Raw genomic sequence first — 24,604 nt, forward strand, 5'->3', positions numbered from 1 at the left:
CGTGTCTCACAAGGGTAACGTCTTGACCCAGCCATCTGTGATCTTGTGTCAGCTCATGTCTGACTTTCTCACAGGCACAAGTCCAATAGCGTACAGCTGTGACCATGTCATTCAGCGGTTTGTTATGATCGGCACTGCGCACTGCAGACAGGGTGTCTCATCAACTTAATCTCATTAATATTCATAAGAGGACAGCGATATCCATTCATCCCCGTCTACGATGCCATATTCCACAGGAACGTCTTATAAAGCCCCGGAATGACAAGCAGAAAGAGGAAAAACGACTTCGTTCATACTTGAAGTTTGATGAACATTAGAGCTGTCAGTGCTGTCCTCCGAATGTCCTTGGGTTTCCACGTGTGCGACAGTGTTTATGTGCTCCTTCGGAGTGAATAATGCGCGTTTGAAGCAGATTTCATTCCTTGACAAGTCAACAGAGTATTTCATGCTCTTTCGTGGCAGGGGGGGTTTTGGGGCACGGGGGGTGGGATTGGTTCGCTGGTTTGTTTTCCCTGGGTGCTCAGGACAGGATAGAAGTGCATGAGATGAATTAAGAAGCCAGTGGAAGAATCTCCCAATGGACTCCCTACACCCATTTAAACGCTGCAGGAGCGAGTCTGGGAGAGCACATCGGCAGTGTTTTATTCTTAGCTTGTGCGTTTTTAAGTGCTGTTCCCCAGTAAGCGCAAACAAGGCACAAGAGGAGCATGCTATGAAGAACAATGACGTTGACGGGAGTAAACAGGGCCTAAATGAATAACACAAGGGGTTGGAGTCAAGACTTTTTCAGTGCAACCAAGTCAAAAATGCATAGAAAGTCATAAGTGCTGTTGCTTATTCACAAGGTTAGAGATTTCAAGGATGAACGCCGCCTCAAATCATGCAGCTAAAGGCCCTGTGATATAATCATGGTGAAGTTCTTTTTCGTTCTTCACTGAATACCCTGATATACTTCAAAGTAAATCAAAAAATGAGAGGCTTTAAGATGAATATGTACATTTGAGCTGCGCTTTCCCCCCAATAACGAAATAAAACACATGGCAAATAGGAGAGTGGTGAGAAGCTTTTAAGAAAACATCTGATCATAGCTCTGCAATTCGTCTCTCCAGTCAAAACAAGTCACGCCACATTTATTTATATAGCGCTTTATACAATAGATTGCTTTAAAGCCAGCAGTTCACAGTATTAAGAGTCAGCTTAGCGAAATATTGTGGGCAAAAAAACATTGTCCAGTTTAGAAATGTACGGTATGAAGCACTGCTCACAGTCAAAGTCCATTTCAAACCAAGCAGCTTGCTGTTGGTAAATACCGCATGGCCATCTTGAACTCTTTGCGAAATCAGCATTTGGAAACATTTCCCTGTCATGCAAAATTCCCAGTCGCGTGGATTCCTATTTGAATTACGCCTGCGAAAATTCACCAAACAACCTAAAATGTGACTGTGTAAGCTTGTTTCAGCCACAGAATAAAACATTTTAAAAAATAATTGCGACTTTTTATCTCTTTTACATTTCGAAATTATGACTTAATTTCTCAGATTTGCGAGATATAAAGTCATAATTGTGTGATAAAGTCTGAAGTCGGAGAGATAAACTCGCAATTCTGACTTTATATCACGCAATTCTGACTTTATATCAGGCAATTCTGACTTTATATCACGCAATTCTGACTTTATATCAGGCAATTCTGACTTTATATCACGCAATTCTGACTTTATATCAGGCAATTCTGACCTTTATATATCAAGCAATTCTGACTTTATATCTGGCAATTCTGACTTTATATCACGCAATTCTGACTTTATATCACGCAATTCTGACTTTATATCAAGCAATTCTGACTTTATATCACGCAATTCTGACATTATATCACGCAATTCTGACTTTATATCAAGCAATTCTGACTTTATATCACTCAGTTCTGACTTTATATCAAGCAATTCTGACTTTATATCAAGCAATTCTGACTTTATATCACGCAATTCTGACTTTATATCAAGCAATTCTGACTTAATTTCAAGCAATTCTGACTTTATATCACTCAATTCTGACCTTATATCAAGCAATTCTGACTTTATATCAAGCAATTCTGACTTTATATCAAGCAATTCTGACTTTTTATCACGCAATTCTGACTTTATATCACGCAATTCTGACTTTATATCTGGCAATTCTGACTTTATATCACGCAATTCTGACTTTATATCAAGCAATTCTGACTTTATATCACGCAATTCTGACATTATATCACGCAATTCTGACTTTATATCAAGCAATTCTGACTTTATATCACTCAGTTCTGACTTTATATCAAGCAATTCTGACTTTATATCAAGCAATTCTGACTTTATATCACGCAATTCTGACTTTATATCAAGCAATTCTGACTTTATATCACGCAATTCTGACTTTATATCACTCAATTCTGACTTTATATCAAGCAATTCTGACTTTATATCACACAATTCTGACTTTATATCACGCAATTCTGACTTTATATCACGCAATTCTGAATTTATATTACGCAATTGCGACTTTATAACACGCAATTGTGACTTTATAACACGCAATTGTGACTTTATAACACGCAATTGTGACCTTATAACACACAATTCTGAGATAAAAAGTCAGAATTGCGAGATAAAAAGTCGCAATTACCTTTTTTGTTTTTTATTCTGTGGCGGAAACAATCTTCCATATGTGACCGCACCTTTAAGCATGAAAAAAAAAAAACTTTGTCAGTGTCACTTTCAATTGGAATTACAACCCAATCGCTACTATAAAGCAATTCTCCAGTGTGTTTATGTTTTTACTTGCGTCTGACCTCGACGGACTACACACAAAAAAATTAACCAGAGAAGATTTTAACGTCAAAGAGCCCCAGAGCACACCTGCCTATTACGTTATCACTGCAGACCAGGTTTGAAGGTAAAACGAACTTCGTTTTGGCCTATAATTTTAATCGAAATGACATCACTCTGTCTCTGATTAGGTGCCTGTAATCAAGCGCACGACAAAGGAGATACAATAGGAGACTTTAATTCAAAACTTAAGGAAATATACAACCACATATCACTTGTCATCACATATCACAACAGTAACCATAGCAACAAATGAGTGGCGGGTAACAGGGACCAATCAAAATACAAACAGAAAGTCTAGACAAGAACAGAAACGTAACACACACTAGTATAGGTTTATCGTGGCCATTAGGGTCACGCTATGTCACAATGCTTCATATCCATCAATAGAGATGGTACAATCGCAAAAACATGGAGAAAAAAACAGGTTAGCGAAAATGCACAACTGTTTTACCACGACTCACGACATTTTAACAACACCTCAGCAATAACACAGCAACACCTTGGTAACCACCCATAAGCTCTTTATCATGCAGAGAGCTTTGCATGTGCAAGCACCATGCATAGCACCATGCAAATTTATTCAGAAAATGTAAAAACCTTGTTGAGTTTTGCATACGAATGAACATTCTTGAAAGAATGAAGTAATCTGAACTGAAACTGAACCAACATTATTCTGATCACATGCTAGCAACAAGTTTTTACAACAACGTTCCCTCAGGGAAAACTGCTGAGGTCTTTTCGATACGATGACAGCAAAGTCAACACAGAGAAAACAAGACAGAGACAAGAGCTTTTCACCTCTCCTGACCCCTCATGCACAACATTATTATATATTCAAATGAATATAAATTCTCCAATTGGAAATGTATTTAGAATTTATAGTACATAACATTATTGCACACAACATTATTGCACACTATTACACATTTAAATTACTTTTTGTCGAGAAAAAGGGCTTTAACACAAATAAATGTGTTCACATGACAGAATTATATATATAGACAGAACACTATATAGCGTCCGTGTTTGTGGCATTGCTCCTGTTAAAGCACCATTTCTCTGTAATAATCAAAGGTGCATTAAATCTTTTTTATTCATTTTATTAAATTGTAGGCTATATTAAATTATTTTATTTCTATTGGTAAGAATTAGACACGTTACAGTACCTCTCAAACATCATTCATCATTATTTGTGTAACTTTGTCTAATATGTTTTCTTGATTACACATCTTGATTTGATGTTTCTTTTATTTTATAACAAGTTAACATGTATTCATTTTGTTCTGAAGATGAAAAGTCCAATTGCATTATGTACGCTAAAAATGTTTTCAACTAAGCGTTCATGCTGCCGTAAAATTTTAAGTTTAGTCAACTTTAAATGTGTTTTTTTATGCGACAACTTAGATATTTGAGTTATCTTAAGTCAAATCTGGGAAAGTTATTCTGACACAAATTTTTAATTTTTCACGACATTATGTATGGAAACAACTTGACGGCAGATTTTTTTTAGTGATACAATAATAATAATTAATTCATTACATTTATATAGCGCTTTTCTAGGCACTCAAAGCGCTTCACATAGAAGGGGGAATCTCCTCAACCACCACCAATGTGCAGCATCCACTTGGATGATGCGACGGCAGCCATATTGCGCCAGAACGCCCACCACACACCAGCTTATGGTGGAGAGGAGACAGAGTGATAAAGCCAATTAGTATATAGGGATGATTAGGTGGCCTCGATGGACAGAGGCCACTGGGCAAATTTGGCCAGGATGCCGGGGTTACACCCCTACTCTTTCGAAAGACATCCTGGGATTTTTAATGACCACAGAGAGTCAGGGCCTCGGTTTAACGTCTCATCCAAAGGACGGTGCTCTTTGACAGTATAGTGTCCCCGTCACTATACTGGGGCGTTAGGACCCACACAGACCACAGGGAGAGCACCCCCTGCTGGCCTCACTAACACCTCTTCCAGCAGCAACCTGGTTTTCCCAGAAGGTCTCCCATTCAGGTACTAACCAGGCTCAGCCCCGCTTAGCTTCAGTGGGCAACCAGTCTTGGGTTACAGGGTGATATGGCTGCTGGCAATGAAACTTGCTGTTTTTTTATGCATATTCACTTTGTTGATAATAAAAATCTGCAGAAAGAGGATGAAACTTGGCTATTAAATCATTCATTCATTCCAACTTTTAAAAAAATAATTCATTCAGATTAATTAAACATTTGGGATAGACTCCAGCAAATAACATAATAATAATAATAATAATATATTTTATTTGTAATGCGCCTTTCTCAGACTCAAAGCGCTAAACATATCTATCTATCTATGTATCTATCTATACAGTATATATATATATATATATATATATTGTTAGTATTGGAAACTTTTTACCCACCATTTTTTTTTATTAAAACTAACATTTATTTAGTTAGTTAAACCAGTTAGTTGGTGATCTGCCAGAGCCAAAAACAATTAAGTACTGTATTTATTGTTTAAAAAATGATAATATCAATTTTGTAGTGCAATTTACACCACAATAATTACGTTCATGATTTCCAACTGGTATTTTTCAAAAGCTATTTTACTTATTTACGAAGGATACAGTGTCAGAAAAATGCACGCTTGATATGAAAGGAAAGGAAAGGAAAATCAAAGTAAATATCACTTGTGAATAAAATATATCCATGCAGAAAAAAAAGGTCTGTGTGTAATAAAATGCTAGCTGTGAATGTAGAAGACAAATGGTTGATCATTAGTGGTCAAATTTCCCCTTCCTAAAGGGATGTGAACGGGTGATTTGAATGCCTCCAGTGTGCCAGTGTTGCTAATAGATGTTTGCTATATTCCCGTTGTGCTGTCACCGAACCTAAGAACTGCATGGCCACAGGCACCATACTAACAATCAATCCAGCACTGTAATGTCATAATGCCTAGACCTCTGAAAAAAGCAGGACAGGCACACTAAGCTTTTACCGTGAGCTATTGGAGAGCATTATTTCCAAGCACGGTAGTCACAACATTTTAGCTAAAAAAGCAACAGCACAGGAAGTGTCCCAACTGTAAACAAATGAATATTTGAGTCAGCTTCAAATTGCCTCGTTAATATTTCATCTGCCACAGCAGCAGAGACAACTATAATGTACTCTGTTTGCACTGAACGTGAAGCTTTGTTTACCTACTGTCTCTGATGCTAACGCTAGCCTCAGCAAGGAAAAGTGCCTCGTTCTTAGAGAGACCGTGAAGAGTCGCTTTCAGAGCGTCGCATCACGCTGTTATCTATCTCAATGCCTTTCAGCAAGGGCAGCACAGCTTCAGAACTGGCAAGAGCGATGCTGTTCGGGTTTGCGTGCGCTGCTGACTCATATTGGAAATAATGGGAATGCTACAGCTGTCACATGCGTCCTGAGAAAATGAAATCGTGTTATTCCGCACCCGGTGAACAGCCAGTATTGAACTAACAACATCCACCTACCAATGCAAGCAAAGGGGGATCTGGTGTCTTTGCATGCATACGTGATATTTTTTGGCAAACACTCTGCAAGCGCCGGTTTTAAAACAGCGTTCAGTGGTAAAATCGGGCCCGAGCGCCAGTTACATAAGAACATTACAACGGCTCATAGACATCCCTTTTCCACCACAATGAGCATTGCCCCAAGCCAGTCATTAACCTTGACTATGTGTTTTTCCAAACGGGGACCTTGTGAACTCTGGTGCATGTTGGTGGGTTTGTGTGTTGTGTCCGCTCACAAATAAAGACCGGGTCAGATATCTACAGTTGAGAACCCTCAGGGGTCTGTGCTGGGCCCGTGGCTATTATTACTCATCACATTCTCATACTGCCACCGATGGAGAGCAAGGCATTTGACTATTCATGATAGTGTATTTTACACTTGAATGGCCAGCACTGCAACGCCTTATGGATGAAAACAAGAGCCAAACTAAAAACGCCTTAAAGGCAACCTCTGTGTGCACTGGCTTTGACTCATTCAGCTGTTGTGAGAAATGCATTGTTCTCTGTGTCAAATAAGCATTCAGAAAACATCATAACCTGTTAAGATTGCAATAGAATTAAATGAGTATGAAAAAATGCACTCATTTATGATTCATTTGACCTAAATGTGCTTCTATGCTGTTAATCCATCCAAAATCTGCCTATTAAACATGTGAAAATACAGTATATTCTTTGGTTACTGGTTGCTTTTACAGAACTAGTTGAATTCTTTACAGTTACAAATATAAGGCAACTGCATACCGACTTCGTGGTGAACAGGAGCATGAAATGGCTGTGATGTAACATCATTGTGCTGTAGAATCGCTACGATTATCTGTGTCTGCACTACCCCTTGTATAGCACAGCTCCATTGTGTTATTTTTTTTATGCAGTTATTTTAAGTTTGTTTATCAGAAATTTATATTTGATGATTGTCAGCCAGTATGCTGATCTAAAATCCGCATATTAGAATGATTTCTGAAGGATCATGTGACACTGAAGACTGGAGTAATGATGCTGGAAATTCAGCTTCGCATCACAGGAATAAATTACATTTTAAAGTATATTAAAATAGAAACCATTATTTTAAATTGTAATAATATTTCACAATATTACAGGTTTACTGTATAGGCCTATATATTTATAGAGATACACACACACAGTACCGGTCAAAAGTTTGAAAACATTATAATTCTCAAGAAGTCTCTTATGCTCATCAAGCCTCCATTTATTTGATCAAAAATACAGAAAAAAACTGTAATATTGTGAAATAATTTAAAATATACTTTCAAATATAATTTATTCCTGTGATGCAAAGCTGAATTTTCAGCATCATTACATTATATATATATATATATAGTTTACTTATCAGTTTACTTATAATGACTTAAATGTCTTCCTGGAGCACTAACAAAAAATATAAATAAATAAATAAACAAATACTTGCACGTACACTGCTGCTCTATTGTTCTACTAAATGTGGAGTGGAAGGACTGCTTGTACTGTTCTGTCCCTATTGGATTAATTAGTTCTTGTAATTTTCTCATTTGTAAGGCCAAAAGCTTCTGCTAATTCAATAAATTGTGTAAATAAATGTGCACATAAATAAACCCAAAGTGTTCCCCCAGCACTAAAAAAGCACATAGTAACAGACAGATTTATTCATGCTATGACCTGACTAAACAAAGTATATTCTGTATTCACTTCACAAATCGTAAACAACATCTAAAAGGGATATGAAAGTAGTAGACATGTTAGGAATTCAATTTTTTTAGGAACATTTTCAGCTGAATGGATACCGGAGAGAATGCATTTGAGTCAAACAATAAAGGCTTTCACTCAGAAATTAAAATTCTTTCACATTTTTGTTTGGGAAACCAAAAATAAGACATTTAGCAGAATGTGCTGCTGCTTTTAAAGTAAATGGTATTTGTGGCTGTTAAGCGAAGAGAGCTTTAAAAGTACCATTAAAGGATAAGAATGACTTCAGAAGACTTGGATTATAATATTCAAATGATATGGATTACTTTTATAACACCTTTTTTCCTTTTTGGAGCTTGAACGTATTAACCAGTCAATTTGTTTGCATGAAAAAGAGCCACCTATTTACACTTCTAAGTGTGGAGGGAAAATGTCTAAGGATGAATACATGAATTTTCATTTTTTTTTCTTATCCCAAGATAACATTATTATTAGTATTTCATTTCTAAATTGGTCCTATTTAGAGAGGACCAGTTTTCCCTCAGGTAAATTTGTGTTTGTTTTTATTCCCAGACTCACTTTATGATTTTAATCTCATCTGAATTGAACACATCTGTGTTTTTCTCAATATAAATTATGTAGCAAATTGCCAACTGTTCTTTTGATAACTCACGGTTCCCTCTGAGAAATCGAATTCCATCCGGATAGGAATGTTTGTGATTGTGTTATAATAGTTATTCATATCTTCTCCTCAATTATTTTGACCTTCAACAAATATCGGGAACTAAAGCTGAATTCCTGCATTCAGCATTTTCATAATGAGCTGAAACCTTTTCGCCAACTTTCAAGGTAAAATAACACTTTACGAGGTTCAAATTCTGCTGGCATGCTGATTTAAAATGTGTATTAAATCAATAATAAGAGTCTGATCTCAGACTGCTCAAAAAGGGCACATCCAGAAAGCGTTAAAGGGATAGTTCAACCAAAAATATAAACTACGTCATTCAGGTTTGGGTGATTTAAATAATGTTTTTTCATCATTTTGGGGTGAACTATGTCGTTGATTCATATCCAGGTGGGTCGGCAGGGGAGGCAGAGCTAGTTCTTGCCCTTGAGTTACTGATACTAATATTCTGGTCTCCCCTCTGACCATCCTGTTTTGCCCTCGGATAAAAACCCTTAACTCCAGTTCACTCCAGGGGCCCGGTGACATGTCACATTACTCCTCATACCTGTCATCGCGCAAGCCTTCTGGCCACGGAATGACAATAAAGGTTAAAAAAAGAAAGTGTAATCAATCGAAGGAGCTGAACTTTCCTTCTCAATAAAAAATGTTATGTAAATTACCCGATTGAGGACACACTTCTAGCTGACAAAAGTGCGTCATTGATGGTGTAATCAATAAGGATTGATTTTCCGCAAAGAGCTGACCTTTAAATAAAGAATTGGCAGTGACATACCTCATAAAAGATTCCGTGACACCTCGTATAGTGAAAATACACAGCAAACAAGATTACAAAAACAACATACACTTTTATTTAGCAAATAGAAAGGGACCGTTTTATACAAACTGTAAACTAGGTACTGTAATAAATTTGTTGGGTATACCTTGAAGAACTGCAGCACACATATGAACCTGTACAGAGACGGTCAGCGATTTTGCCAAGTTGGACATGTTCCCCGATCGACATCCTTGATCGTCCCGGAACAACATTCATGTCAACCTGTCAAATTTGTAGGTTAGGTTTGAGGTTAAGCATAGGCTTAAAGGAATATACTGGGTTCAGAGCAAGCTCAGTCGTGATGCTGATTACAACAAAAATGAATTTCCGCTCGTTCCTTATTTTCTTTGAAATTGAAATGAATGGGGCCAATCCGTAAATAATGAAATATTCTGCTTCAAAAGTATATAGCCACAATATACATGTTAGCATGATTTTAGTGTGAAAACCCTTTTCTGTGTAAAATTAAATCCTGTCTTGCAGTGTCATTGCCACAAGAAAATATTTAAAGGATTTTAAGATTTTAAATAATGCGTAAGTTTTAACAGAGGAATGCTTTTATAAAACTATCGGCTTCACATTTCTGCTCTCAAATCCTTCAAAAATTGACCTAATACACTTCCATTTAATGTGACTTAAGGTCCTTGCACACCGAGTCCGAAATCCACGACAAAAAAAAAAAAATTCAACCTCACGTTGTGTCAATCACGTTTACACACTGCCTCCGAAACTTTCGTTCGTTATAAAAAAATTCGGATTGGGTTAAATTTTCTGAATTTTTCGCATCCGTAGCAAGCATTTTGAGAGGTGTTTTGACAATTCAGAGCCACCGTACAAGCGGACCCCAAAATCCAGAACTGTTCAGGATCAACTGGTTCACAGAAATTGGTGGTCTTCTTTTTAATATGTGGCTCCAGTATCGCTAGCAAAGCATCGAACTGAGCCACTGACATCCTGAAGTAAACTTTGAATCGTTCGGGATAATCCCGCAGCTCCTTGATAAGGAGCTGGAACTCTCCTTCCTCTCTACGCAATCTCAGGATTGGATGGACCCAATATTTCCTCTTTCTTTTTATCTTTTTGAGATGGTGAACCTCACTGCTTGAAGACTTTGTATTGTTTTGACATTTTTTCGCAATGGATTAATTCATACGCATCAGACTCAATGTGCAAGGTTTCAGTGCGTGACGAATTTTTAGGATGACAAATACGAAAAAAACACACGAAAATTTCGGACTCAAGGCAAGGACCTTGAAACTTATTTTCTTGGGAAATATGGTTGCTGTTGATTGAACTTCTGCTGAACCCGGAATATTCCTTCAAGGCTGAGGTTGGGGCTTCAAAAACATTACCAACCAATCCAGGTTCAGCGGTAGATCATGTTAACGTCAGGACAATGTTGTTCCAGGACAAACAAAACATGTTAATCCAGGATCACATCCTACTTGATGGGATCACGGAAACCGGTACAGTGCTTTAACTGCATGACAAACACACATGAAAACATCATGTACATTTGTTCCCTCTACTCACAATTAAGGACTTAAAGATAAAAAAAGCACTTGTGTTCACATCTCTATTTTAACATCTTACAACACAGTTTTTTCTCCCGTTTATGTTACAATGCGTATACTCGTTGACCATCTGAGGTTAAGGTGTCAAATAGTCCTTTTTGTATCACCTTGGAATGAATGTCCATAAACAGTGGTACAATGCAGCTGATAAAGTAATGTTTCAAGGGGGTTGTGCTGCCACCGTCACACAGAATTGTAAGTTCTTGCCTTTATCATTGCAGTTGTCATTTTCAGCCTTCTCCAAAAGAAACAGAAATAGACAGATCTCAACCTGAAATCACTGGTTTGTGTAAGTATACAGAGCAACACCTGCAAAATCAAAAGATAAACCTGCAATCTTTGGTAAGAAAGAAAACGAGCAACTTGTCCCACTGTTATGTTATTCACTTCTAATTAAAAGACTACCCGTGGTTCCCCAGCAATCCTGGGAATACCTTAGAGTTTGCAATAAAAGAAGCACCTGGGTCTTTTCAGAATGTCACTGAGGTTCATTTTAAATGCTAATAATCTCGTTGGAGAAAATAAATCCAATGTTGCTTAACTGAATGCTGCTGAAACCAACCACCCTAAATATCCCAACATTAGCATTTGAGTTTGACACGTGAAGGTCATTAAGACAAACTTCCTGGAACTAAATAAAACATATAGCTGAATATTTCCATAGCAGCATTATGAAGAACGGGTCTTTGACAGGCGGGTGAGTAAACAGAGTCTTTTGGAAAATTCCCTGGAGCAAATGTCCAATTTTAGACAAATATGTGTACTGAAGTCTCTGTTTGTCTAGTCTCTCTCTCAAATTTGTCCAAGTTGCACGTACATATTCACTTACTATGTTACCGAACAGTTGAAGTTGATTCTGACAAGCTTTTAGACAGAAGGAGAATATTAGAGTAAGAGAAAAGGACACTGGCAAAGTCTGCTGATCATGATGTCCTCAGCATTTTGGCACAGAGTATTATTGAAGGCAAAATATTCGAGATTTTCTCCATTACATGAGAGTCAGTGTAAACTAAATGGGTGTCTATGATCAGCTAAAAATGGGCAAACTGATCTAAAAGCTACCGTCATTGATTTAGACTAAATATGTTGGTCTGGTTTCTATCTTGCTTGCATTTTCCCCCCCTAATGCACTCTGAGAACAAGCTCATGCGCGTCAGTTCTTTCAAATCCTGAAGTTCATGGGAAGCGCTCAATGGATGATAGGCCCTGGAATTAACTTAGATCAAGGGCAGTTACGTAACCAAACAAAACAGCTCAACAAATTATTAAAAGTGGGACAGCAGTTTATACGCCCCGGATTCTGTTTGGGCAAGTGAGCTAAAATGGTTAAAGTGTTCCAAGGCAAATTGAGAGACAATGTACCTGGATGTGACGTATGTTGGTAATCATACACCCTCCCATCTGACAGCTGACATAACAGTTCAGGGGCTGGATTCTGCACAATAAACTATATGCATGATGCAAGATGGTTTTCATCCTGGATATGCTTGGAAGCACTAGAAAGACCTACAGAGTGCTTCCTATGGTGTTTCCGGCAAGGTCACAACATCTTTCTGGGTGGCTGGGCAGATGTGTTGCATAAGATGCAGTAATTACATTTTTCCATTGTGCATTAGTGGTATTCCACACTGTCCTAGAGCAAAGTTCATCCACATAGAGTTGGCAAAAGAAACGGTTTAAAGGCAGCCGTGGTGCCTGCAACTACTTTTGTACGTTTAAATTGGATGGATTTAAAGAGGAAAAGCAGAACTAGGTTCCACATGAGCCTTCTTCTAACATTTAAATACACCCTGTGATGGATACAAGAATATATATGTGAGCATAATGACGATTGAAATGTAGGTAGCGGCCGGTGAGATTACTGCTGGGATCGTATTTTCCCTGTGCTGTCCTGCACTGTGACATGTGTAGGGCTAACGGTAAGGAAGGGGGTTGGGTGAGTTCTTTGACATCTAAGCATTAAAAATTACATCCAAATTTCATGGCCACTTCCACAGCTGATAAATCACATAGCAGAAAAATCCACTGCCCCCTGACTTCTTTGACATCACACCAATGCACACACAGAAGACAAGGTAAGAATGGCTACTGCTCTCAAGTCACATTATGGGGTGGTTTGCACATACAATTTCACAACTAGCAGCGTATGGAGATGTTGACTTAGCCAACTCTGATAAATGGTGAAAAATATAAACAACACTATGTACATTTTATTGTCGACAGTAGACGCAACCAAGTTTCACTACTTGTGAGCCATTTACGTAAACTCACCTACAAGATATTTTACTAGTGACCTAACTCTTGTCCTTATACTAACAACAGTAGTTTAACCACAACCACATGGGCATGCACATGTATACACATTTCAAATTCATAACATGTATACATATGCATACACGGTTTATTCACATTACTTTCCATTGATGTCTTGCAACAACTGACCTGTTAAAGTCAATAATAAATGCTGCGAATATTTTGCAGATAGTTATCCAGCATAAAGTGCCTTCAATTGGAACATTCGTTTGTTTTCCCGCAAGTTTCATTTAGTCCAAGAATTGTTATTAAGGTCCTCAGTGAAGCTTTTTTTGGATTCAGTACTGTATAGAAACAAGGATTCTTTGTTGGGGTCAAATCTCAGCCAATACTCAGCAGGGTACGGATTTGTGCTGCCCGTTTTGTGTAATGGGGTTGATCTTTTCTAGCGAGATTTCCGCATCGCTATCCAAGTTACCCGACATGGAAGGTGACAGTTTCTCAAAGGTCTTTATCCCAGAGTCGTCCTCCTTCTTCTGGGTCTCCTCCTCCTGGCAGAGGATACTGTGAGGGATCACATAGTTGCTGTTATTGCCCTCTTTGGGGATGTGGCCCTTAGGCTGATAGTGAGAAGTAGACGGAGGGCCACCGTTGTTGTTGATACTCACAATCTCTATAGCGTTGCTGCCCGGGCAGAGCCGATGACAGCCCAGCAGGATGGAGAACGCCTTGCGGAAGTCAGCATTGAAGGCATAGATTATGGGGTTGAGTGAGGAATTGGCCCAACCGAACCAAACGAAGACATCGAAGGTGGTGGAACTGATGCACAAGAAGTCGCTATCGCTCTCGTTCGGGTTGCAGAAAGGAACCATGCAGTTCAAGACGAAGAAGGGCAGCCAGCAGAACACGAAAACGCCCATGATGACCGAGAGGGTCTTGAGAACTTTGGTTTCACGCTTGAAGGACATCTTGAAGGAACTTTCGGACTCCATACTGCCATTGTTACCCATGCTACTGTGGCGGTTCTTGGCGCTCTCGGCCGCTCTTTCTAGCGCAGAGATCCGGCGTATCTGCTTCTGAGCGATGCGGTAGATGCGGGTGTAAGTGACCAGCATAATGGCCACAGGTATGTAAAAACTGATCAGGGAAGAGGAGATGGCATATGTCCGATTAAGGCTCGAGTCGCAGTTGTCTGGGGGAAGCTCGCCGTAGGTGCCGTTCAGCTCCGTGTAACTGGTTGTCTGGGCTTTGTGCCAGTTTAGCTGCACTGGGATGAAGGAGATAAGGATGGACAACGTCCACGCCACGCTTATCATGATGAACGCCACCTTGGGCGTCATCTTGCGCTCGTAGCGGAATGGGCTAGAAATGGCCCAGTAGCGGTCCACGCTGATGACGCACAGATTCAAGATGGAGGCGGTGGAGCACATGATGTCAAAGGCCACCCAGACATCGCAAAAGGCGCCGAATGGCCAAAAACCTACAATCTCGGTGGCCGCTTTCCATGGCATCACCAAAATGGCCACCAGCAAGTCAGAAATAGCCAGCGATATAACAAAGAAGTTGGTGACTTTTGAGCGCAGGTGGCGAAACTTTGTGACGGCAGCGCAGACCAATGTGTTGCCCAGTAAGGTGGTCAGGATGAGGAGCGAGAGAAAACAACCAGTCAGAACTCGCTTCGACGAACCGCGCTGCGACACACTGCTGTCCAGAACCGTGGAGTAGTTCACATCCATGGCTTTTTCACCGAGTCGAATGAGCAGTCACCCCATAATTCCAGACCAAACCAAGAGTGCTTACACAGGAATCGGAGCAACTAGTTGATCTGCTTTGTCCGTCGCTATGCTGACTGTAGCAGTCATCTTGCAAAACAAATATCATAATTTCAATGTTAAAATCTTTTGAGGAGCTCAAAAACGGATCCATGATCTCCCACAGACCTTCCCAATGAACATAATATGACCAAAAGAAGAAAAAAGACATACATTTAGTCTAGTAATTACTTAATCATGCTTATAAAAATATTTAGCATCTAATTCATTTCTGCTTTCATACCTTGTCAGTTTGTTCATGGTCCCACAGCATACTCTCCAAAACAGGTTAAGCAAACATAGGCAGGCGTGATGATTAGCCTTATATATGAGCTTATCGATAGTATTGATCAGATTGCTGCTGCGTTGGTCTGATTTGTCCCCGCTAATGACAGCGCGTCCGTGTCATGTTGTTCCCAAAGCAGACTCTACAGAGAGGCAACGGGTGACAGTTCGTTTGAGAAACAACAAGAGATCCGCATTTCACATCGTTTCTGTCGAATAAAATTTCTCCGCTCCTTTTTTTTTCCAAGCTTTTTTTGCCAAAGGGCTTCACTTAACTGGCAACAAAGTCCTCTTTGCGGTGCGTTCCTGTGTACATCCAGTACTGTGTTGCGTTCAGCGCATCTCAATTCGAGCGCACTTCTCACGTTTCAGGCGTCCGATTTGTCCCCGTTCCATCTTGTGCGTTAACACAAACATATTCCTTCTATTAGTTTTCCTTAAAAGTGGGTTTAAAGCGTTTGCATCGGTCCTATAAGGAAAGGCTGTTGTCGTCCCAAGCACATCATGTGGGTTTACAGCTCACTCACTCGTCTGGTCGCGCAGCATCACATGTGCATCAGCAGTGGCAGTGGAGCGTGCATATTCGTATGTCAACTTTACAATGCATTAATAAAAAAAAACTAAAAGGCGCTAAAGAGATTGAAAAAACAACGATAAGTTTTTTAATGATATGCACTGTTACAATTGCATGTCTGTCTGTCTCAGGAGATTGATGCAAACAGTCTTGAGCATCATCGTGTTTGTTTCTGGCAGTGCAATAGTTTGCTTGAGTTTTTCAGAAGACTTGCAGTCTACTGTGCAGGGCTCTACTGAAAAGCACTGACATATCTGAGTTATGGCAAGCTATTTTAACATGTATTTCTTCCAACTAACTTGAATTTATGCCTGCTTCTTTTTTCTTTTTTATAATAGTAAGCAATCTAATTGTGACTAGTATCTTTTTGAATTCCTTTTCACAGCAACTTATTAAATACCAGTAGCCTACTTATTCCATAGTGACTAGTAGCCTATATAATAATATTAATTCTTATTCATTTGCAACTGGTCACTATCCCATTAAATGACAAGGAACTGTTACTATAACAAATTGCATTTTATTTTATTTTTGTCATATGACGATCTTTAGTTCAGATATTCACTTACTATTGCAATTGTTACAGGTACTTCATCCAGTTTTACTCCTTTAAGTGGTATTTTCACTTTCTTTAGTTACTTTTAACTATTCAAACTATTCAACATTCTGACTAGATATGACTAGTTAAAAGCACTAATAAGATCATAAATGTTACTGGTAACAGTTGTGAAAGATATTAGTGTCTCATATAGGTACAATTATCCAGCAGTAGCAAATGAATAAATACTAATAGGCCTATTTAAAACATGCTGCTACTGAAATTGAAAAAAAATACATGCACACTTATAGATTACTTACTGTCAAATTAAAAATAAGGGCTAGTAGCATAAAAATATTTAGTCTGAAGGAATAAACATTAAGAAGGCTTGACATACTGAAGTACCTACATCCAAAACCTTCACAAATCGATTAATGAAATATTCATGAACATTTAATTTCTCTTAGCCACAAAATAAATACACATCCACCATGCATCAATTTTATTGTTGGTTTAAAGGGTTATAAACCAATACGCCCTAGTCATCAATACATGCTCTCTCAGAACATGATGTTGATTGTTGTTTCAGAACAACAATACTGATGAAATAAGCTTAAAACTAAAGCAGAACAGGTTCATTTATGAAAAGCAGGGCTTAAGCAGGCTTTTTGCATATGAAATGGCTCAATGAGGCCATCTGCTGGAACAGATTATTTAGATATGGGAATTACTGTCAGCCTGGTGACTGCATAGAAATCCTGCAATCCCCCTCTAACTATATTTCTATGTGAAAATCTTTTCACATTGTGAAGTAAAACGGACATAGTAATATTGGTACATGTCCAAAAAACCTGATAGTGTTAAATTTTGTCAATGGAAATAGATAATGGTCAAGTAAATGTTTCAGTGCACACAATTATACATAATTAAATCACTTATGTGTTTTGATAGGATGGCCTCACATGCTCAATCCTAAAGCAAGTCAGATGTTCAGCTTCATCCTGCAGAACATTAGGTTAATGACAGTTCCTTGGACAGCGCCCGCAAATACAGTGCCTGGGTTTATTAACTCAAATCCTACGGCTTAACACAAACCCTCTCATTGGACTTGCTTGACTCGGAGTACGTGGGGGTCAAGCTTTCCATTGGTTTCAAAAGGAAGATTTGATAGCCATTCAGTTAGAAGGATTTTCAAGCTTATTTAGCCCTTGCACAAAAGTCAGCAAGAATCAAGTGACAGTTTCAGGCCACAGCACAAATGAGCCTTTTTTATCCTTGTCAGTGTTATCGGAGCGTTGATAGAGTTGTAATATACCTTCCAAAGGTGGAGTTCCTTGATTAGTTTTGGCTTTGCAAGGACAGCGAGGTCGAAACTTTACCTTAATCTAAAGCGTTTTCAAGTCTGATAATCTCCTGAAACTTTTTGGTTGCGTCTGCTAAGGCCAACACAAGCTACCTTTGATAATGATATGAAATTCAGCTGATAAGACACTATATAGATGGGTGAAAGATCTGCCTTTCTGCTTGATATCTCTACATGCTGTTCAGCTGATTGTGTTCCTAGAAATTCAGTGAACTTACAAAGAGGTCCAGGAGGAGGAAAGACAAACACAAAGCTATTGATGCGTTCAGTCGATTCCTTGAGTGTTTCAGAGGCACCATTATTTTTGATGAGCAATCTTCACATAGAATGAGATGGTTAGACAGCTGGGATTGTTTCCTCGACTTAACTGTGTAAAACAGAAACGGATATAGTTTACTTGGTTATTTTTTCCTATATGCCCATGGAAGTGGGGGTCCATAAACACCTGGGGGTTTATGATGGTGTTCAGCAGCATTATTGGTAACACTTTTATTTTGCGGTGTCTTTGTTACACACGTTACATGTACTTGCTACAGTAATCACATGCAACTAAGCAAGAGCATGTTGTAAATTTATTAAAGTAAATGTATAATTACACTGTGACAAGCACACCTAAAATAAAGTATGACCGCATTATTTTATGTAATTAAAGCATGTTTTTGAATCTATGTTAGGACTAAGTATTTGGCAACACTTTACAATAAGTTTAGCATTAGTTAATTTAAACGAATTTACAATGAATGCGTTTATTAATTAATGTGAATTTCAGCATTTAATAATACATTGTTTATATACACTCTAAAAAATATTGGGTTATTTTTTATACCCAAATCCTGGGTTGAGCCTTTTGGGTCAATATTTTGGGTTATGTTTTGAGTGTTTGGGTAGTTTTTGTGTTACCCAAGCAGATCAGATATAACAACCCAGGGGTTGAGTTATTTATCACTCAAGGCTCAGGCTTTTTGCGACCTCTTCTAAAAAGATGTATGTTTTATGTTAATATTAAGATTTAAGATTTGTGTTAATATTAATGGATCTGGGCCCGTACTCATAAAGAATCTTAATGCAAAGAGTCGCTCCTAGTGACAAAATTCTAAGAAAATTCTTAGAAATGTGGGTGTTTCCCCTTAAAATTAAAAAAAAAATCCTAGTGAAGAAAAAAGTAATTCAGAGAGTCTCTTAACCCTTAAAATAGGTCTTAAGGTCACAATTGTTAGGAGTACGGACGAGGACTTTTAAGAGGCTTAAGAGTTTCTTTAGCAGAGGAGAAAATGGCAGGAAGACGAAGAGGGAGAAGAAATGTGTTGCAGACAATGGATGACAGTGAGTTAATAAGACGCTATAGATTGACAACCGGCCCCAATGTTCCTTTAAGGATGGCCTTGTGTTCATCCACTAACTGGGCTAACAGTAAACACCGTTCCTCTGTCCAGTCGGGCTTTCTCGTCCTTCTTGGTTTTGATTCCATATTTGTTACATTAAAACCAACATTCAAACCACCACTTAAATAGACATGCCAGCAATCAGTGTAATTGAAAGAGTGGAACAATTTTTATCATTCTAAGCCAATCAAATACCTTATACAGGAAAATAACAGCATGGTAAATAAAAAAAAAAGGATTTATATACACATATTTAATGTGTGTGTGTGTGTGTGTGTGTGTGTGTGTGTGTGTGTGTGTGTGTGTGTGTGTGTGTGTGTGTGTGTGTGTGTGTGTGTGTGTGTGTGTGTGTGTGTGTGAGAGAGAGAATGGTCAAATAGGAAAAAATGACGCATTTAATTTTAAAGTGAAGGCGTAGAATAGACCCTATAGTTAAAATCACTCTTTTTTTTCCTTCTTGGACAACCAACCAATCACAATCTTCAAAAAATTGTGTCATACATAGCAATGGGGTCAGCCCCGCCTCCTCACTAAGATGAGAGTTTTTGTCTTTTCCTTACTCAGAGTTGCTCTCAGATCGGTCCCGAATCGCTCTTAAAGGGATAGTTCACTTTGAAATTAATTTTTGATATGTTTTAGCTTACCTCAAGGGCATCCAAGATGTAGGTGTCTTTGTTTCCGCAGAAGTTTCAATTTTGATATTTTTAGGTCAAATCGTTCTTGTCTGTCAGTCATATAATGCAGGTCTATGGTCACCACCTCAAAGAGCATGCACAGAGAAGTCCAAATTAAACATGATTTAATGACTCGTAAATGTAAGTACACATTGATGGTCTAAGACACGAAACGAGCGGTTTGTGTGAGAAAACGAACAGTATTTATATCGTTTTTACCTCTTGTAAACACAGCCCCGTCCAAGTGATCTGAGGGTGCGGGCGCTTCGGTCTTTTCCGGCAAGCACCGGAAGTGATCTCTCGCGCGTGTACTCACTGATACAATTGTTTTATTTTTTTTGGAATTGTTTTCTTTTACGACGGTTTAAACATCCCAGGTAAGCGCAAATTAGTACCCTTTTAATTAGCCGTCTTACCTACAATCTCTGCTCTGTGTAAACAATGAGTGACTTACACGCGCGAGGTTTCACTTCCGGCGCTTTCCGGAAAAGACCGAAGCGCCGGCGCCCTCAGATCACTTGGACGTAGCTGTGTTTACAAGAGGTAAAAACGATATAAATACTGTTCGTTTTCTCACACAAACCGCTCGTTTCGTGTCTTAGGCCATCAATGTGTACTTACATTTACGAGTCATTAAATCATGTTTAATTTGGACTTCTCTGTGCATGCTCTTTGAGGTGGTGACCATAGACCTGCATTATATGACTGACAGACAAGAACGGTTTGACCTAAAAATATCAAAATTGAAACTTCTGCGGAAACAAAGACACCTACATCTTGGATGCCCTTGAGGTAAGCTAAAACATATCAAAAATTAATTTCAAAGTGAACTATCCCTTTAAACTAAGACTCCTACGTAAAAGTTTTTAAGCTAAATTAAGAGTTTTCTGAGAGGATTCTTATCTTTATGAATACGGGCCCAAATGGTCTTTCCGCCATTTTCTCCTCTGCTAAAGAAACTCTTAAGCCTCTTAAAAGTCCTCGTCCGTACTCCAAACAATTTTGACCTTAAGACCTCTTTTAAGGGTTAAGATACTTTCTGAAGTACGTTTTTCTTTACTAGGATTTTTTCTTTAATTTTAATAGTAAACGCCCACATTTCTAAGAATTTTCTAAGAATTTTGTCACTAGGAGCTACTCTTTGCATTAAGATTCTTTATGAGTACGGGCCCAGAGATTTTTGACTTTGGGCAATTAAGCAAACTCCCCAAAACATTATAGCATTATGGCAGTGGGCATTTCATTCAACTCCAGAAGAAGAACCTCTCATATATTCTTGTTCCTTCTTCTTTACTACCGTCTTTGATTTTGAACCCTGTCTGAGATGGAAGAGCTATATTGTTTTAGATGAATCAACTCGATCTTCCCTAAAAATAAAAATAAAACAGATCCCAAGATATGCGACAAGGGCACTTTACAGGTCTATCCTCTAAAATAAGACTTTAATGACTCAATTCACCAATATAAAAATATAAATATTCCAGTTCCAGAGCCATATGATTTTGTTTTTTTCTGTGGAACATAAAAGTGACATTTCTGAAGAATATCATGGCCACTGTTTTCAATATAATGAAAGCTGCGGTGGTCAAGCTCTGAAAAGCTCAAACAATATAAAAGTTTTCTGTATGACTTGTGTGCTATGTTACAAGTTGCCCGGCGTCACACATTAAGTGTGAGAAGATGAGACTGAAATTTATTCATTGATAATATCCTCCTTCACCACCTCTCAAATCACATTCATACACTTGAGTATGCACATATTAAAATTTGGCAAGGCACAACATGAGAACCAATGATGTTTGCCATACATCAAACCTGGCATGGCATGATATTTGGATTTATATATACATATTATTTACATATACACAAAATGAAGGTTCTTGTGACAGGACCGGAGTAATGGATGATGACATTTCTGCTGAAATATTTTGAAATATTATTCAAATGTAAAATAACTTTTCTATTTTAATCTATTTTAAAATGTAATTTATTCATGTGATGGCAAAGCTGAATTATCAGCAGCCATTACTCCAATCATTGGTGTTACGTCTAGAAATCATGCTGATTTGCTGCTCAAGAAATGTTGAAAACAGTTCTGCTACAGCATTTATTTGAAAAAGAAATGTCATATCATGTATAGAAACACACAGTATAGTCACAAAATGAAGAAGATTCCACTGGTTTCAATAAGAAAAGTCTTTAATTAAAATAAGGTAAACTCTGGTAAATACAGAAGGTGTAACAGGGTGTGCGTAAAACAAACGCAGACAAAAACATCGACCAACACACACAGAGTGAAGGCGAGGAACTAAATAATGAAAAGCCGTGGTGAAGATAATGAACAGAAGATTAGTGTCCATGGAAACTGATGAGTGGCGGGAAATTCAAACAAAGGAACACATGTGACTAATGAAAACAAACAAAAAGTCCATGAAAACGACCCAAGGGACAAACACAACAAAATAGGCATGATATTTACAGTATATATCTCAGAGGCTGTCAGTTTTTTTTTGGCATTAGAATCCATGATATCTGATGTATCTGAACTAGGGCTGTCACGATGTTAGATTTTTCACACCACGGTTATTGTGGCCAAAATAATTCACGATATCCATACAGTCATGGCCAAAATTGTTGGCACCCCTGGTAAATATGATCAAAACTGGCTGTAAAAAATAAATCTGCATTGTTTATCCTTTTGATCTTTCATTAAAAAAATTGGCAAAATTCTAACCTTTCATTGAAGTAAAATAATTGAAAGTGGGGGGGAAATCACATTATGAAATATTTTTTTTTCTCTCCAAAACACGTTGGCCACAATTATAGGCACCCCTAGAATATTTGACGAGTAAAATATCTCTGAAGGATATTCCCATTAATATTTACCTTTTTTTAGCACACCAGGGTGACTAGGAACATGAAATTGTCCAGCCATGACTTCTTGTTTCACAGGAGTTTAAATATAAGGAAACACAAATGCCAAATTCCCTTAATCATCCATCACAATCAGTAAAACCAAAGAATATAGTTCTGATGTGCATCAAAAGATTGTTGAGCATCACAAAATAGAAAGTGGCTGTAAGAAAATAGCTAAAGAATTGAAATTCCCATTTTGACCATCAGGGCAATAATTAAGAAGTTTCAATTAAAGATGTTACGAATCTGCCTGGAAGAGGACGTGTATCTATATCATAGACAGTATAAGAAGTGGACAGAGCCATCTCATTGGAACTCAGTTGATAAGTATTCTGTTGCTTTTATGGACTCATTATCTATGGGCTTCTCCCTTGACGGGACGTCCCCCCGATTGCCTGCGAGCTTCTCCTCCTGTCTGTACGGTAATTTCTGTACAGCGCGACAGAGAGTCGAGTGGTTATGACGCAATCGTTAGCCCATTTTTACAAAATCTGTTTCTACGGGGCCATAATGTAACATAGAAGGTAATGGAGCCCTTTATACATTGTCGTGTTTCTTTAGAAATAAATAATGGACAAATGGAGTCTTTAAACGCCTCAGATGTAAAGTTATTCGCTGTCAAAGTGACGCCAAAATGAATGGGAGGGAGTCAATGGAAATGCTAACGCAAGTGAAGTTCTGCTACAACATGGCGGCACCCGGCCGGCTTCAACTTCCGGTCGATGGATTACCCCCTTGGTCTATATTGCCTTAAGACAATATAGACCAAGACTCTTCAAGCCAAAGACTCTTCAAGGATCACAGATGGAGAATTGCAGAGATTAGTTGAGTCTTGGGGGTCAGAAAGCCACAAAAAAAAAAAATCAAACAACCCCTACATCAAGACATGTTGTTTGGGAGGGTTTCAAGAAAAATCTTCCTCGCTCATCCAAAAACAATCTCCAGCATATTCAGTTGTTAGACACGGCTGGAACTTCAAATGGCACAGGTTTCTGTGGTCAGAAGATGAAACTAAAAAAAAGAGCTTTTTGCTAGCAAACACGCTAGATGGGTTTGGTGCACACAAGGATAAAAAGTACCCCATGTGTACAATTTAATATATCGTTGGATCTTTAATGTTGTGGGCATATTTTTCAGCTGGAGGTCCTGGACTTCTTGTTCAGATACATGGCATTGTGGATTCTATCAAATATCAACAGATAAAAAATCAAAACCTGACGCCTTCTGCTAGAAATTTTATAATGGGCCGTGGTTGGATCTTCCATCAGGACAGCAATCCAAAACAAACATCAAAATCAACACAAAAATGAGTTACGGAGCACAAAATGAAGCTTCTTCCATGACCGTCCCAGTTCCCTGACCTGATGAGTGGAGTGAACCGAAGAGAAGAAGGACCAACATGGATCTGGGAATCTGAAGAATCTGGAGAGAGTCTGTATGGAGGAATGGTCTTTGATCTCAGGTCAGTTGTTCTCCAAACTCATCCAGCATTACAGGAGAAGACTCAGAGCTGTTATCTTGGCAAAGGAGATTGCAAAAAGTATTTAATAAAAGGGTGCCAATAATTGTGGCCAACGTGTTTTGGAGAAAAACATTTATTTCATAATGTGATTTTCTCTGCACTTTCAATTCTTTTACTTCAATGAAAGGTTCGAATTTTGCCAATTTTTTTTA

The 24,604-nt window shown here is 38.3% G+C and overlaps 1 protein-coding gene and 1 pseudogene across 2 annotated transcripts; both read right to left on the reverse strand.

Annotated features, from left to right (window-relative positions):
- Positions 1-4,835: 4,835 nt before the first annotated feature.
- On the reverse strand, positions 4,836-4,952 carry LOC130073640 (5S ribosomal RNA; annotated as a pseudogene).
- Positions 4,953-13,509: 8,557 nt separating this feature from the next.
- On the reverse strand, positions 13,510-16,095 carry drd1b (dopamine receptor D1b). Of its 2 annotated transcripts, none has more exons than XM_056239156.1 (2): positions 15,443-16,095; positions 13,510-15,249 (listed from the first exon to the last, which is right to left on the reverse strand). In XM_056239156.1, the coding sequence occupies exon 2, from the start codon at positions 15,121-15,123 to the stop codon at positions 13,780-13,782; it is 1,344 nt and encodes a 447-aa protein (XP_056095131.1). In that variant the 5' UTR covers positions 15,124-15,249; positions 15,443-16,095; the 3' UTR covers positions 13,510-13,779. The 2 variants fall into 2 exon arrangements, with proteins under 2 accessions (XP_056095131.1, XP_056095129.1); XM_056239154.1 differs by having other exon boundaries at positions 13,510-15,327.
- Between the last annotated feature and the right edge of the window lie 8,509 nt (positions 16,096-24,604).

The sequence above is a fragment of the Rhinichthys klamathensis genome, unplaced genomic scaffold, assembly GCF_029890125.1.
Source record: "Rhinichthys klamathensis goyatoka isolate OS25496 unplaced genomic scaffold, OSU_Roscu_1.1 h1tg000554l_1, whole genome shotgun sequence".
Lineage (NCBI taxonomy): Eukaryota > Metazoa > Chordata > Actinopteri > Cypriniformes > Leuciscidae > Rhinichthys > Rhinichthys klamathensis.

Coding starts and splice junctions, on each gene's coding strand:
- drd1b (XM_056239156.1), bottom strand. CDS start 15,123: ATGGATGTGAACTACTCCACGGTTCTGGACAGCAGTGTGTCGCAGCGC.